The 17,107-nt window shown below is 36.3% G+C and overlaps 1 protein-coding gene across 1 annotated transcript; it reads left to right on the top strand.

Moving 5' to 3' along the window:
* Window positions 1-79: 79 nt before the first annotated feature.
* LOC135687358 (uncharacterized) lies at window positions 80-17,014 on the top strand. Its single transcript, XM_065203902.2, has 3 exons — window positions 80-8,891; window positions 12,032-12,240; window positions 14,789-17,014. Exons 1-3 carry the CDS (start codon window positions 8,753-8,755, stop codon window positions 15,185-15,187), a joined length of 747 nt encoding a protein of 248 aa, XP_065059974.2. The 5' UTR covers window positions 80-8,752; the 3' UTR covers window positions 15,188-17,014.
* The last annotated feature ends 93 nt before the right edge of the window (window positions 17,015-17,107 follow it).

The raw sequence follows: 17,107 nt of genomic DNA, 5'->3' as shown, positions 1-17,107 counted from the left end.
AACTGTGAAAATTTTGCAAAAGCTGACAGGTATACCTTTATATTCTGTTAGTTTTTTCAATAACAAACCTTTTTCCTTCAAATCTTCAAGTATAATGCTTGAAATGCAGCGTACAAATGTTTAGAAGTAAACTATAAAAATTGGCTTCTTTAGAATCCAATGTACAAAAACATTTGGAATGTAACATTATTTTGTAAAAATTCAGCTACATACAACCTATTAAATGGTGAAATCATGAAATTGCTTTGTCGTCCATTGGTTGTTCACCAATCTCCTCAAAGGGTAATCTGTTAGAAGATAGAACTATCAAACTACAAAAGTCTTTACCTAAGTGGTTTTCAGCATTCTGAAGGGTGTAGTCCTTAATAATATTTCAGAAACACTTTAGGTTCTGAAAAAAGTATTTAACACATCCAGCCAAAATTCTTGAGAATGACCACTAAAAGTATTTTGTAAGTAGCTACTGAGCAGGTTTACTTCCTTAGCAGACTAAGGATTTCTTAGGACACTTTGACCCCGATTGAGCATTGGTCAGTAGATGAATAGGTTTCATTCTCTGCTCGTATTCCTTATCCTTTTGATGGGTGAAAAAATGTCACCAATATTTGGTAGAAACAGGATCTTTATAGCTACACATCTTCAAAATGTGAAGCTGTTGTATGTTCTAATAACCTAACTTCTTTTTTCATCAATAAAAAAGCTGCTCAATGTGCTTATATTTAGTGACTTTTTTATCCTTTGCTGAAATCATAGCATAATGGCATTTTTCAAGCCTTTGCACAATTGGGTTTGGTTAATTTTCTACGTGGATGACTATTTTTCCTATTGGCGGAGAAGACAAAGCTAAGAACAGCGAATTGCATGTTTTTTACCCAAGCTTTTAGTACAATTGATGCAATTTACATATATCCACGTAATACGCATATGCAAAGGTACATATATCCAGATATCGACCTAAGTTTGTTGCCCTCATGCATTCATGTGTGAGACTGTAGTGCTATGTTGACAAGAAAATCCCCATTAGCGAGGAAGACATGTAGCTGTCCAAGCATTACTTAGTTACTACATTTCTATAACTTTTGAGAAAGACATATGAATCTAAACCTAGTTGGTTGATTTTATCATGCAGCACTTTTTGCAGTGTCGTATTGATACCCTTAAAGAATGTTTGCCGAATGTTTAAAGAAGTTCATCGAAGATAAATTGATGGGCCATTTTATCGATTCAAATATTTTTAGGCAAAAGCAGAACGTGCTTCTTGTAGTTTAAAATAGCAGCAAACGTTTTGCGCAGGTTTCCTTAGTATTATCATCTCATTTAGCACTAATAATGCAAACAGGTGCTTTAACCTTGAATAAATTTATTGCTGCGAGACGAAGCCTTTCCATAAGCATTGAGGAGCAGTGATAACACGCGGAAATTAATCACCAAATTAGCCACTTGGGATTATGGGATTAAGTTTATTGGCCGAAAGGGTGGGCAAGTTTACTTTACAAAGTCGGACTAACGCAACGAGTAAATTCGAATTGTCGATATTTGATTGTGAAACAAGACAACTGGATTACATTTTAAGTCAACAATATTTGATGACAACGCCCATGATTGACGGCTGGCTAGGATGTCGCGGATTGGCCAGTATATCACTTACACAATTGAAAGTACGTTAAATTCAAATTTGTTTAACAGTGAACTCGTTTGCACAAATTAATTGTTTTGCATAGGGAAAGTAAATTTATTGACGACTGGTAGGTTAATTGTTTTAGAACAAGGATTACAATGTACAATAAAGCAGTCTGACGTTGTTATAGTATCAACTTATGCGCCTAGGTCAAATAATTATAAATAACCTTAACTCCTCCTTCAACAGATAGATTTTTTGATTCAGTTTCCCATTCTTGTCTACACATTTTCGATATGTTCCAACCTACCAACTGGTCACCCGAGGTGATTGCAGTCTTAGCTATGGAATCAGATGAAGCAGCCGCTCTTATCTGCCTGGCTACCAACACGGGAGCAGTTAATTCAAAGCTGGCTTTCCCATGTTGCCTAGAGACGGCTCATCCAAAAATTCGTATATTAGTTTATCATATTTGTGTGATGAATGCAATGATCCTGTTGTCTTGGTGCTAAATCCTTACCTCTCCCTGGTTAGGTAATTCTCATCCAGGTTTACGCGATTTGTTTTTATCTCTGATTCCCATTTTAATGCGAATTTGCCCTGTGTTTTTCTCTTAATTACGATCAAACCTCGTTTATAAACACAATTAAAGCATGTCTGTTTCTAAGTCCAAACTAAAAATCAATCTAGTTTCATCATATCAACAGCCTATGAACATATCCTTTATCTACAAGAAAGAAGCTATTAAAGCCCACAACCCTAATTGCTATTACCACTTTTATGTACCCCATTGGTGTGATACAAATGCAATGAGGTTTGTATATTCATAATTCTTGGAATCTAAATACGATTCTACTGCAATTTAACTTTTTGAAGTTAACGAATTTTCATTTCCTTGATACAGAACTAGATATAGTTGTTCCTTCTATCCTAAAAAATCTACTCTACGGGAAAGTTTAATTACTGTATTTTGGTACAAGAATAGTAGAGCTGTAATAAAAAAGCTCTGGATTTTTAGTTGTTCTCTGAAGACCTAACTAGAAGTAGTTTCATTTTCAGGCAATTAGCCTTTTAAACGTTCTGGTAATCATGACGGAAATATCAAAAAGCATCTGCGAACGTGTTCTTAATTGGTGGGAAATTAGTCAGTAAAACTCCTGAAAGAGGAAAAAACATTTGCCTCTTGACATTCTAAGATTCTTGGTTATAAGTTTTAGGTATTAATGCTTTATGTAAAGTTAATGCTTATAAGCTTGCATATTGGAAAATGATTCCGATTTCTTTATTTCTTTATTAATATTAAAAATCAACTATTTGTAGTTAATTTACCATAATTTACCATTGTTGACAATGGTTAGCCATAGTAGCTATCACTTTCCTCACAAAGCATGCAAAATCTGGACAAATCTTAGTCAAAGATTGTTCGAAAGTAGCCTTGATTCTAGATCAATTTTCCCATTAATTCAACTCTAGACGTTTATCGTATCTGGGAATAATTTTATACTGGATGACGTTACGTGAAATACAGAGTAAATGGAGGTTTTGCATGATGGAATTAGTTGTGCTTAAAATGATCTTATGAGCTTTTCAGGCACTAGCAATGACTGTGCAAACCTTCACTCTCCTAGAACTATCTAAGTTGAAGTTAAGCTAAGCTGTATTTTGCTGCGGCTGTTTCGAAGAAATCGTCATGAGAATCTCTAACTATGACCTCTTGTTATGAGAAAAAGATTTCCATAGCCTTTGAAAAATTAAGAGGTTTTCTAGAAATGATCGAAAATCAACAAGAATTTAAAAGTTTTAACCGGAATTTCTTAAATATTCTATTTCTGGTGTAGATTTTAGCTATTTATCAAAAGCTAATTCCAAGAATTACGTCTCCAAAGGGTGAAAAAACTTGCATTTTGTCATCTGAAATACTGGGCTGCAAATATTTGAAACTCTTCAGTGCATAGTCAGAATCCCTGCAACAAGATTTTGTGTCCAAGTTGCTACGAGTTAAAGATTTTTTAAATACAATTTGGCAAACCGCAATATTTAGTCTAAAAGTGTAAAAACTGGCGGTAAAGTCTTACAGTGACATAAGGAACAACTTTTATCTTACTTAAAAACAACCATAGTAGAGATGGCAGCTACAGCAATTTATGTTGAATTGAAGTTGTATTCATCTTGCAGCGTCCTTATTCTAACGACAGGTTTAGGAGACTTATTTTTATTGCTGAGAGTTAATTACCATAAAACAGAACAAACAATTCTGATTATAAACATAAAAATATTTCTCTTTTCTCCAATTTTTCGTTAATCAGTAAGAAATAGGCTGAACTGGATTCTTGCAATTTTAAGGCTGTTTCGGTCCAGCACTCGTTAGAAAATGGAACAAGACTAAGTGTAGACCCAGAGACCCTTAAATCACGCCTTGTGGTGCTTCATGGCATATCAAGAAAGTTTTTTGGCACAGCCATTGACCCTTAGTGTTTTGGCACAGCCAGTGCTTTTGTATTCCTGCATCTTCTATGTATTTGCATTTATTATCCCACCTGTGCATGTAATTTTATCATTCTTTTATATCATTAGGCGAATTAAGCACTGCCTTAGCATCTACTGCGTTTTGTTGCTTCAAAGATTAATGAAAATCTAAGAAATTTAAGATTCTGTTGCAGACTAAGACGCTGCGATTAATTTCATTTTGATGCGATAAGCTATTAAAACACTAAGACTGGCCGTATAAAGCATTCAAGTCCTTCTAGGAATCCTGGCTATTGCCTTTGCATACTACAGGGTGGATTATCCGATTCCAATTAAGATATGTTTACATAACACTAGGTATGGACCGGCTTAGATTGCCTTTGTAGAAGTAGGAAGGAAAGCATGTGGTGGCGGATGCTGGATTTTGTAAATTCTAAGCTTTGCGAAGAATCAGTTTGGAAAAAGCCAGCTTAGGTGACAATATACTTCAAAGTAAGATGCCTGATCATCAATACTTAGAGGTAATTGATAATCAACGATCTGGAAATGCTGGTTGTTGGTATATGGGGTATGGCAATTGCGATGGAAATGTACATGCTCAGAAGTACCAATAGGCGTTTCACAATGGCGCAAAATAGAAAGAAACACCATGCTTGGTGCTCGAGTATACTTTTGTTCGACATTCCCCACACACAGTATAAGCCATTTGATAAAAACCAAAAGCTCAATCTAACTTTATATCAAGGTGCAAATCGAGAGTAACGTGAGAGGAAGAATGGTACATTTGATTGGCTCCTCTTTTTTCACCAATAGAAGCTTTGAAAATATTTTAGTCTAAGTGAGAAAACGAGTTTTTTGTCTACAGATATCATCTTGTAAATGAAGTGAACGGCGAGGAAAATACCAAAAGGTAGTTGTAGCAGCATTTTCAATGAAACGATAGCGAAAAGAAAAGGGTTGGGTGCCGCTAGTTGCGCTTTGTCCCTTACGTGAGTTCACGTGGGTGTATACACGTTGTAAGGCTGATCGAAGTTCCCACTAGTTTTAAACACAATAAGCAGCTACCTAGCAGCATCTTTATTGGTTAGCTCTCACCGTAAATTTATGCAATTCATCTTTAGTAGTACTGAGCACCTTCTTTGTGTTTGAAGCTCTATGTTCCTTATCGAATTATATTGAATCGCAACTGGCAGAGAACTGATGAGAAACAGAGGGCAAAACATTCTTCAGAGCTATGGAAATTCAGGAACCCGAAATGAATCCAAATAACGACCTTTGAAAATAGACAATACAAAATCGTAGATACAACCATCCTAATCTACATTTAAACTCCAAATCAACGCTTCTCAAGCCAATGCTATTGTGTTTGCGTTATGAGTGCATGATCTTCATATTTAGCTTTGAAACTGCTCTAATAGTAATGAAACTTGAAACCTAGTTCTTCCCTATTACACAGTGGTTATAAATCTTGGCTTATCAGCTGACGTATGAAAAATGATGCTAGTAACATAGCTTTAATGTCACAATGTTCGGTATAAGTTGCAATTCCTTCGATAGACACTGAATCAAATATTTGAAAAGATCCAAAAATCTTCGATATTTCTTCATTGTCAGTCAGAAGTATAGTTTGTAAGTCAGAAAAGGAAAGTGTAGGCTTTTCTTTTGACAATGGCATGGTTTGTGAAGATATGGGTAGCATTGCTGAATCCTAAAAATATCTGATATCTGATAAAATTTAAATCGCGTATTTATCACAATCTTCATTCGTAAGTCGACGTTTTATCATTTGGGTGTCAAAATCTCAGTTTCTAACGCACAGTTGGACAAAAGTTACTTGCAAAGAGGAACGCCATCCCAATTCTTGAAAAATGCCTCTTGATCGATAAGAGTTGTCCTTTGATTTATGTTATATGTTACAGTCAACTGACAGGTTACTTACTGGAAAAATCTACTGTTTTGCAATGGGTGATGCTTCCCCTGTCCCTTTTCAATCTTGATACATTAGTGAAAGCTGCTGGTCTCTCGAGGTCGCTATTCTTTTTCCACTTTGCTGCAATTCTGCAATAATTTCCGATTGGAGGCAAAAGATCTACAATATACAACGATTATAAAACTGGTTTTGTTAGAACAGATACCCAATAATAGTTGAGTTCACAATGTCACCTGCTCATGGGTGCCTTGATTGTGCACACATCTACTTCCTTCGTCACTGCTATTAATAGTTTCAGAAGATTGAAGAGAGTTTCCTCGATCGCGGCATGGCGCGGCCATTTTCACCAAACAAGACATTTTGCGTCTTTGTGCCTTATAACAGTGTACATATTATTTTCTTCTTTCTGCGAATAGGTTGAATATTTTGCCTGTCGTGATGCCAAACTGGCAAACATGCAGCTAGGTAACAAATGTTGCCGAGAAATGTTCACACGACAAAATTTTTATGAATTGTTCGGCCGATACTGGGAACTATTCCAGCAACATCGACGTCTTTCCATGTTGTCCTACAATGCTGCCAGAATTTTCTACACGGTTACTTTTTGAAACTGGCTGTTTGATGGATGTTTATCTAGAACAATATAAAAGATATTAAATCATATATTTGCCTGTTATGCCTTTATGGCCGAGCTCTAAATAGGACCTCTAAATCAAAGCCTACATAGCAGTTACAACTAAATAGCTATGAATATGAAGAAGGTGGGACACATGCATGCGCGGTACATTAGATCATGTGTTTATGATAGTAAACTGCTTGGCACTATTTAGGCGAATTATAATAAAGAGTTGAACTGGATGGAATTTGGATTTGAAATTAACCAGCTAAGTCGCTACTCTCTAATAAGATGTTCATTTGCTTTTCAATCTACTCTAAGGAATCCAAAAGCCCTTTTATAAAAGCCATGATCTCGTTTGTCGCCACATCGTATTTAACCGTATTCGCCCTAAACATAAACCTAGCCTTCTGGCGCCTATCTGATGAGGGGTTTCAGTTGCTAATTATTAAAAAATTGATCATTTTAACCGTTAAGTAATTCATTTCCTAATTCGATGAAAGTTGAGTGTTACGCAGCTTACATCACACAAGATGACAGTAGAGTGTTTTTTTGTGGCTGTTTGGACAGTGCCTATCTACAACCATTATCTATAGTCGCTCTTCATGGTACATACATCATTCAGACAAAAATTTAATTCAGTTGAAAAACTTAGGCATATCCCTACCCCTGCAAGATACAAATAAGATTAGAAAGTATCCGACATTCATATACGTGTAAAACATTGGCAATTGGACTAATTTCTTTTTGCTAGTGAATTCTAAAAAATTTAGTAATTGCATATTTTTTGTTTCTGGAATCAATTTTGCTCAAAGATAAAGTAAGAGCACGGTGGATTGTTGATATTACAAACATATTCCATACATGCACATTCCATAATCATCCTATCCTTCTCATTAGAAACCAATGAACTAAGCTTAATGATGTAGAGAATGCTGCAAAGTGATTTTGCTGGATGGATCCCCCACTCTACTTTATAGGCGTGAGCACCCTTGGAAAAAGAATTTAAAGAGTTCCCTCACAATCATTTTTCACTTTAATTTTTCTGATGAAACATTAGATCTCGAAAAAGCGATATGAAAAATGGGGTTTGTCTAGCAACGACAGCAGTGTCTAGAAATTCTAACAAGGCAGGAAAACATGATAACTAGATGCAAATCTACTTTCAAATGTATTCATCACAGGTTTTTGAACAACTATCTGACGTCATGACGCCATATTTTCAAGTCATTTAGCGCTGCAAAACCATACATTTAAGAAATATGATAGCCACCTGCACCGTTTTCTTTTATATTTCAACTGCAAGTAAAAACGTGAGTGAAAAACTAAAGGCAAGTAGTCTTTCACTCAGAAATCCAAAGGAAGCAACTTCTATATGTTGATGACATCATAACTTGTTCATTTCAGATCAATTTATACTAACCATTAATCAAAGAAGAGAGTATAGTGTCAAAGCCTGTTTAAGAAGTTAAGTAATCATCTATGATTTAATGCAATTGCGAAATTATAAAGAAAGTCAAAACACAGGCTATTTAGATCATTAGGGTGAAAAAGCTAAGATTGTCGCCCGACAAAGCTGCAGACAATTTCTAAAGCCCTCAGTTCCACGTTATTTCAATGGAATTTCTAAACAATATCTAAGTTAACAATAACTGTTGAAAACCCGGAGCACCTGTAGGTTTAATAACATTAAGTAAATAATCATACTTCTGACCTTTAGTCGCACTTTCACCTGTGTTCCTTTGTTGCTGTACAGTCTTACTGCCTTACGTGTACAAGAACCATAGAAGACATACAAATGGTGGTTGTCTGTGTCGAAGGTACGTTTTTGTATGCAATCAATATATTATTTGTACCACTTTACATTTAAATTTATATACGTATGCGGATTTATGCGGCTCTGAACTCTTTCGTACTAGCCGATGTCGCTTTATCGACCCTACTTAAAGAATTTCGATTGCTCCCGTACAGCTGGCAACGGATTCTACGATTTGCTAGCATGGAATTATGGGATTGCTATGGAATCTATTTAGCTTAAACGCAGTCATAAATTGACATTATCTTTCATCGGTCTCAATGTGTAGTCAAATCTGACTGTTTTACAGGCAACATTGTGACCAATATGACAGAAACGGAGAAGACAGTCTCGCAAGCGTCGTCTACTAACTACTCCATACGGGCCATACTTGGCTTGAAGGAGGCTGACGAATCCACCAGAGTCCCAGAAAAAGAGAAATCAGCTGATTTACAAGATGATAATGGTAATTTGTGCTTCATATATTCACGTTTTGCGACTTTGTTATTGTACAAGAGGGTCTACTGTTTGGTAAAGTGTAACATTGTGTGTTAGTCCAAACCGTTAACAATTTGTTACTAAGTTACAAAAACCTGTTACCAAGATGGATGTGTATGTGATGGAGAAGGTACCTAAGAAGATTTTTCTATATGATGTTGTTAATAGCTAGATAGCTGCCGAGAAGTGCGTGTAAGGTTCTCACACATTTAAGCATTCGAAATTTGTTAAAAATTGGTTTACTTTCTGCCTTTTGCAAGGCCAACATGTCTTCACCTATGATCTGTGGTCCTGATGTTGCCTCAAACCATTTTAAATGTCTTTAATTTTGCCTCAAAATATTTGAAACTTCAACTATGGACAAAAATTTCTTCCTTTCGAGTAAAAACAGAAAAGCAAGACATATCAATAATTGATAATTGATATCGATGTTTCTTCTTATAGAGTACGGATATTTTGAACAACCTATTACATTTTTTCATGCCATTTTGCTTTCTTGTGGAAATTATTTCGTATTAATGTTAAAAGTATTTCGTATTCTTATATTCTGTTCTTTCTTCTTATATTTTTTAACGTATATCAACGCCGTTCAAAGATGAATAATAATTCAGTACATATGCAGATATGAAACTTCAAATATCTGATGTATTTTTTTAATCAAAATGTTCAAAACAGAGTGTAGTAACAGTAAAACGACAGGCAACATGCCAAAAATGGAAGCCTTGGCAGCATGAGCTCTTTTTGAGAATACAATCATTTGAACCTGAAATAAGAAAAACTGGATAGTGGTCAAAATGTGGCTGTTATAAGTATATTCACATTACCCTGCAGTTTTGACGTCATGAGTTCACATCGAAACCTTTAAAAAATTGTATTCTGAGGAAGACTATTACATGGGCTCCGACGCAGGTTGGAAAGTGGGGGGTGGGGGGGGGAGAGAAAATATAACAATCATAACAAAAGGTTTTTAAAAGAGTCATATTGTTTTGCAAAAAAATGGCCCCCTGCCTCCCACCCCTTCGTCGGAGGCCCTGTATTAATTGGCTAACTGCTTTGGCAGTGGAGCATTTATACCAACACGCGTCCGAGTTGAAAATTTTCTCCAAGTTGCTAAACTGTTCTCTTTTTAAGCCTATTTGCCTTTGGTTTCCTTTTTCGTTTTCAGCATATTATTCCTTACTATCTCTTTCCCTTTTTCTGAAAACAATAACAACACAATATAGCTACTTTTAATATGAGGAAAAGAAAGTGAACAAAGTTTGTGTCTAAGATAAAACTATGTTTGCGCTATTGCCTTGTCTTTGTATATCTTCAGCCTCCGTAATAATTCATTACATCTGATATTATGAAAATAGTTTAAAACAGCTGCTAGAAATGTTCAAAAAAACTTAACAAAGGCTCGAAAAATAGCAGAAATTTTGGTTATTAGCGGAGAAATCAAAAAAGCCTAGATTAAAGATTAGGAGAAAATCTTCAGTTGTGAATGCTAGAGAGGCTTATGATGTGTATCTTGAAAACCTATTTTGGTATGTTAAAAGTGGCAGCAACAGTCAGGTATATTGCAGTTAAGTTGTGACGATGAATTCTAAAGACCATCCTTAGCCAATGATCCAAGAAGTCTTCGAACTAATATGGCACAGTTATATAAAATGTTTCATCTGAAATTGCTGGCCAACGTAAACTAACTTTGTAAACAGACTCAGCTTGCATTGCAAGTGGCTCAAATGCCAAGGCTATGTCATTGGCAGTCAGGTAAACAACTGAAGCCTGTAAATACAACTAAATTAATAGCCTATGTTTAGGACCCTGCTTCGATACACTGTCACATTATATTACAATATAAAGAACAAAGGTACAACAAAGCCAACTCACAGATTAACGTTTTTTAATTAAAAAAGCAAAGGAAATCTTCATGAATAATTTTAATAGCCTCATGTCAGATGATTAGCATGCACGAGTAGGCGTAGGCACAGATGCATTAGGCCTTTCGTGAAACGTTGTGTCATGAAACGTTTTTTTTACGTTGAGGGCGTGTGGATACACGGAGATGTTCTCAAGGCTTATGTAAAATGTCACATCAAACGAGCAGCGATATCTATAATGATGTACGATACAAACGTCACATTTGAGGCGGTAGGACACGCTCTCTTGCATCCTTGACAATACTTTTGTTACAGTGAATAAGTAAACGACTGGTGCCTTTTGCAAAAGTTGATGCAATATCATATAAAACTTGCATAGTTAATGATATTTTTCAGTCCTCTCAAGGGTCTTTATTCTAAAATTACCCATTTCGTATCTTAAATGTCTAAAATTATATCACAACATTGCAAAAACGCAACAAAGGTGCCCATCACACATAGTATTTTCGTGAGTAAAGTGTGTTTAACGCTTTGAAAAGCCATTATTGTAGAAAAAATGATGCCACTTTTAAATATAATAAGATATTCAGCAGGAAGAAAAAAAGCATAAAATAATTTGCAGCCTCTATCAGATCCAGAGCATATGGCTGGAAAGAAAGCATGAAATGGATAAGAAAATTTAACAGGAAAATGAAAATAGATTAATTCTTTAAGTTTCTAGTAGAAACTTCGATACAAAGTATGCAACCAGGGTTAAGATGGATTGAAGAGGGTTTGAGATAACTTTAAAATGCATATGCTGAAAATATATTCTGGAAAAGGTCGCTTATTGCCTCAGCTCTCCCTATCAGAGCTACAATGCCTGCCAAAAGTACTTGGAACACCCAGCAATTTGTGTTGCACTTTATATCTTACATTCCTTTTCCGAAAAAAATTACTACTTCCGCCCCTTTCCCCTAGAACAATGTTGATAATTTAGAGAAATATCATAAAAAGCGCATAAGAAAGTGCTTCCTGAAATCCTAACCCGTTTCATAGAAACCAACATTGTTCCGTGGGGGAGAGAGGGATGCTTTTTTTTAACTTGGAAATTGATGTCAGTGCTCCAAGACTTTTGGCAGGGATTGTCAGGATGAATTTCGGCCATTTTCTTGAGGATCAATGTTTTCTTTCTTCCAAGATAAATTGTAAGTAACTCCTTGCTTCAGAAAGCTCGACTTAGTTTCTAATATTTTCACAATCATAGATTCGACCTCCTCAACACCACCACCAAAATCATCCAACATGGCAGAAAATCGTAAATCGCAAAGTTCAAAGATTCGTCGAAACCGAACGACTTTTACCACATTTCAGCTACACGAGCTCGAGCGCGCCTTCGAAATGACGCATTACCCTGATGTTTATACAAGAGAAAGTCTGGCTGCTAGAATCTGCCTACCAGAGGTACGAGTTCAGGTAGGTATCAACAGTTTCGATCATTCTGTCGATGTTTTTCGCACTTTAACGTGTACCAGTCATTCTTAGATTTATTTTCTTTATCATTACCATGATATTATGGAGTCTAGGCCGAGATGCCCCATCCCCTACACCCGAAATCGAATTACTTCATACAAAGTAAATCTCATTTCAAAAAAATGTATGCGTAATGATTCGAATAAGCATCCCTCTAAAATAAGCGCCCATTCGAACAAGCGCCCAGATACAACTTACAAAGTTTAATTAGTTTCCACTTCTTTTAAGTGCTCATTTTCTCGCATGGCTGTAAATTTCGGCACATTTGAAATGTAATCTGCAGCATCTAAAAAAATTTTAACGCATAACCAAAAGCCATAAATTATCAACATTGCCTTAGGGGGAAGGGGGCGGAGGTAGTAATATTTTTCGGGAAAGGAATGAAAGATATCAAATGCAACGCAAATTGCTGGGTGTTGTAAGTACTTTTGGCAGGCATTGTAGCAAATAGTTCTTGATAAACAAAATCTAACGGACGAATTCGCGGGTTAAAGTCACAAAAAGATAGCTCCACCAAGATCTGTCATCCAGCAAGCAAATTGAAAGCTGGCATGGCGTGAAAACGTTTCGATTCATTTACAACCATTTTAAAATATATTTTTACATTATTGCAGGCATTCCTCTTCAATTCATGTTAGGTATGAAAATTTTGCACCATTTTTTGAAAAGCATTAAGAAAATTTAATTGGAGATGAGATCGGTTTGACAGTGTCTGAAGCTGCATTATAAAATAGATTTTGTGACGTAATCACTTAAGAACACTATACTTAAAGACACCATTGCCGGTGGATCGATCCTCCAGCGAGCTTAAATTTCAATTTTAAAAGAAACCTCGGAACTCCAGTCCTTCCCCCAAATTCACTACAGCAATTTTTAAACAAACCAATGTGACAACTTTGATGTGTCACAACTAATAAAAAGAAACCTCCTATAATGACACTTATAAATACATTTTTCTGTCTACTATGCCAACCCAGACAACCACTTTATATTTACGTCTCATCCGATATCTGCCAAACACAGAAACAACCTTTTTCTAGTCGAGTTAAAAACATTAATTTCGATTTGTCTGAAATCAGTTGACCCGGTATGCGGCAATCGCGTTTGCAATAAAATGGTTACATTCGACACCGCAGGCTCAGTTCTGGTATTCACACACCAGATGGGTTTGAAATCCAATTGCTCTTCAAAGTTGTTTAACTTGAGTTAATGTAACTTTAATATGCAGCTATTCAAGGCTTGTTAATCTGCCATCGCCACAAATCTCACAGTTCAATTTTCTAAATTGCAAATATTGCCTCATTTTGCTTAGAATGGAAGACGTACCTCTTTAAAAATGTATCAATTGGACAAAAATTGGTTACCGTGTTACAATTCGTGATGCAATTAGCAACTGGCGTTTATAATTGATGCCATTAAGGTGTCTAAAACAACTGCACTTATGGTTTCAATGGATTATATTAACTAATTTCGAGTGTTTTCAACGAGAATTCAGAGCAGAATCTAATTTTTGTCAGGTAAACGTGCTCATTTTGAAATCGCTGAAATGCGGTTACCATTAAGTCATCTTGACAAAATCTTTGATTGATGGAGAGCTTTATAAAGTCTTGTGTTTCGTAACAACTGCAGTCGAATACCGTTAAGTCGAACCCCGGACAACTCAGACTTTCACAAATAAGTCGGACAGATTTTCGATTCCCATTGGATTTTCCTTCCTTATTGACGTGAAAATGCTTTGCCCAAATTGTACACTGGATAAGTCGGACTTTCACTAACAAGTCGGACTGATTTTCGATTTCCATTGGATTTTCTTACATTTATCAAGTGAAAATGCTTCGCCTAAATCGTGCCCTGGATAAATCTAATTGGATCCCTTCCTTATTAACGTCAAAATGCTTCCCTTCAATCGTACCTGGGATAAGTCGCACATTCGCTAAATCCAACAATTTCCTTGCCCTATTTGAGGATCCTACTAAACAGGATTCAATTTTGTTTCATTTGTCTTTACACACAGAAACGCGCCTCTATCTAAATATATAACCGCAGGGCTACAGAATATTAGGGGATGAGATATGGATAAATGGTTCATCTTCAATTCAGGTAATTTACTTCAAATGGTGAAATACAAATAAGGGTTGCCATAGAACCTGAAGACACTAAGTTGGGCCTTCTCGACATGCTCATGTCCTTCAATATAGTCATTCTCTGATATTTTATCTACCTTGCCTAAACCTCAATGGCTCAAGTTGACAGTTTTGTCTATCTAAGTAAATCTTCGCGCGTTAATTCTCAAAAATAGTGCTCCAACTCACACCCTTTACATAACTGTTATTTCTATATCACTTGATTCCTTTTTTCTCAGCAGCTGTAACATACTAAGATTAAACTTGACTAGCATATCTATTATTTCATTAGCTAGCCTTTAAACTGACAACCATTCGCTAACTTTTGACCTAGCAATTAACATAATGATTTAATTTGTTATCAATAGGTTTGGTTCCAAAACAGACGGGCAAAGTGGAGAAGACAGGATAGAGGTTACCCATATGACTACGAGCTACAAGACTATCCAAGTCCGAAACAGTCACCGTATTTTCTGGACACTTACAAACGCAGTAAAGATCCTTACTCGGTACGCCAGTACGGTGGACTGGTATTTCCCGGCCTTAGTAAGCAACCGGGCATGGTTGAGCAACAGTGCAACTGTAGGCATTGTCAGGAGATGGCCTTGACTATTCGCACCAGTGCGATCCACGAAAACCCATTAGGGATATCCACATCTAGTCGCAGTCTCCCATTAATAACAGCCAAAAGTGAAACCATATGTGTGCCAGCAGCAAAACCATGTGGATGCCGGCTAGAAGATGATGGGACGATAAACACCATTTGAAAACTGCAAAAGGACAGTGCATACTGCAAGCTCATTGTGCAATATGCACATGTCGACAAGCAACAGTTTTACGAGCACCTAATTTGCAGTGAAGTCCAAGCACAGATCTTAGCTGTTCGTACAACGATGCCCCGGAAGTATATATGAAAAACAAATCCAATCAATGAAACTTCAGCGTCACTGGCATCCATGCATTTGCCTACGATGTCTCACCAGGCCCAAGCATCAAGCCTCGGAATGAAATATCGTACAAGGCAGGCTAAATGGAGGTTGGATGGTAAAGCATTTGTTCAAATCAACGACCGTTATCCAAAGATAGATCTCAAGTGCATAGCGAGTCTTAATAAAAAACTTTGCATTCAGACACACCTATGCTGGGATTTGCGGTACATCCATGCACCAAGACATCAAGTATTAACTCACGAAGTCCTAGTTTATTAAAGGACTTTAACAACGGTGAAGCACTTGCATCCAATATAATGAATCTAAACATGAACATAAATAAATTCATGACTGTATACATGAAGCAACAAGATTGTATTTATTAAAACAGGGTATTGACCGAGGAAAAGTAGCTACTAGCCTTGCAAAGTGTTTCTCATTACATGCAGGGAGTATCGAGATAACCATTTCCTTAAAAGGCAATGTATAGATACTTAAATGTTTTAAGCTGTCAACAATATTAGCCAATCAAAAAGCGAATGAGTGGTATAAAACTCATTGTCCAATTGTTGATTGAAAGATGGCTTAAGACACTTCAGTATCTGCCAAATGCCTTTAAAAACATCGATACTACTAAAAAATTACTGTAGTGGCTAACTATATCAGCTGAATTGCCAGATTAAAAACTTTGTGCATTGTGAATTTCGAGCTTTTTGACTTTGTGAATGGAAAGAGTCAGATGTTATTTGATTCTGAAAATGGTTACAAAGATGCAATAAATTATGATTTATTTAGTTATCTTAGCATAACTTACCATTAGCTAACATTAATGTTAGCGATTATAACTGTTGAATGAAAATGATGCTGATTTTGATATATATGATATAATGACTGAATGATTGATGATAATGGTACGCCGTCAATAGCAGTTGACTACACGCTCTAAACTCCTTGCGCAAATTTTATTCCGCATTACTTTTCATCCTTTGCATAATTAAGAAGTTGCTGACTTCTTTCAACTAGGTTCTTCCTTCACAACGCCAACTAAAAAAGCTTTTTCTTACAGAAATATTTCCAGGAGGTCCATGAATTGATTGCTGAAAATTATGACATTTGGGGCGATAAATGCAAGGTAGCTATCCCTTGGGTGTCGAACTACTGCTAATTGCCTCTTCATCCAAAAAGGCCACTATCGAAAACGAGGCGTCAATTTCGCATGACTTTACTCTAACAACATAAAAGGCAGAACTTTATTAAAGAATATGCTGACTATTAAGCATATTTCAATGAAAATCTTGCTTTAATTTCTCTGATCGCTGAACAATTTTGTTTGAAAAGCTTATGGTTGTACCTTGATCTTTGAATTTTAGAGTCTTACTTAGGGGCTTTTTCTAGCTATTCCTAATCGTCTTCTTAACCCTTTTTATGGGATACGCCTCGAGTTCATTCAGTTTTGCAAACCTTGACCGATGCCTGGTAATTTCACTCAATGCCATTCATCTAAAGAATATAGTCTGTTTCAAAATATAGGTTTTGCTGTGATGATGACTGTACATGAGTGGCTGAGCAGTACGATGTTTCTAAATCCATCTGCTGTCCTCTCACTCAGCAGATTGGACAGGTTTTAACAATACAACAGTGCAGAGAAAATCTCTACCGAGATGAGTCCTCCTGCTCCACAGTAAAAACACAGTGATACTTAGGAAATCAAGTGTGCCACGAAACGCTTGATCAAGCACTCCTATAGCTATCAACGGT

Source organism: Rhopilema esculentum, chromosome 20 (genome assembly GCF_057945365.1).
Source record: "Rhopilema esculentum isolate cy_ngs chromosome 20, ASM5794536v1, whole genome shotgun sequence".
Taxonomy (NCBI): Eukaryota; Metazoa; Cnidaria; class Scyphozoa; order Rhizostomeae; family Rhizostomatidae; genus Rhopilema; species Rhopilema esculentum.
This window is presented reverse-complemented; position numbering and strand designations above follow the sequence as displayed.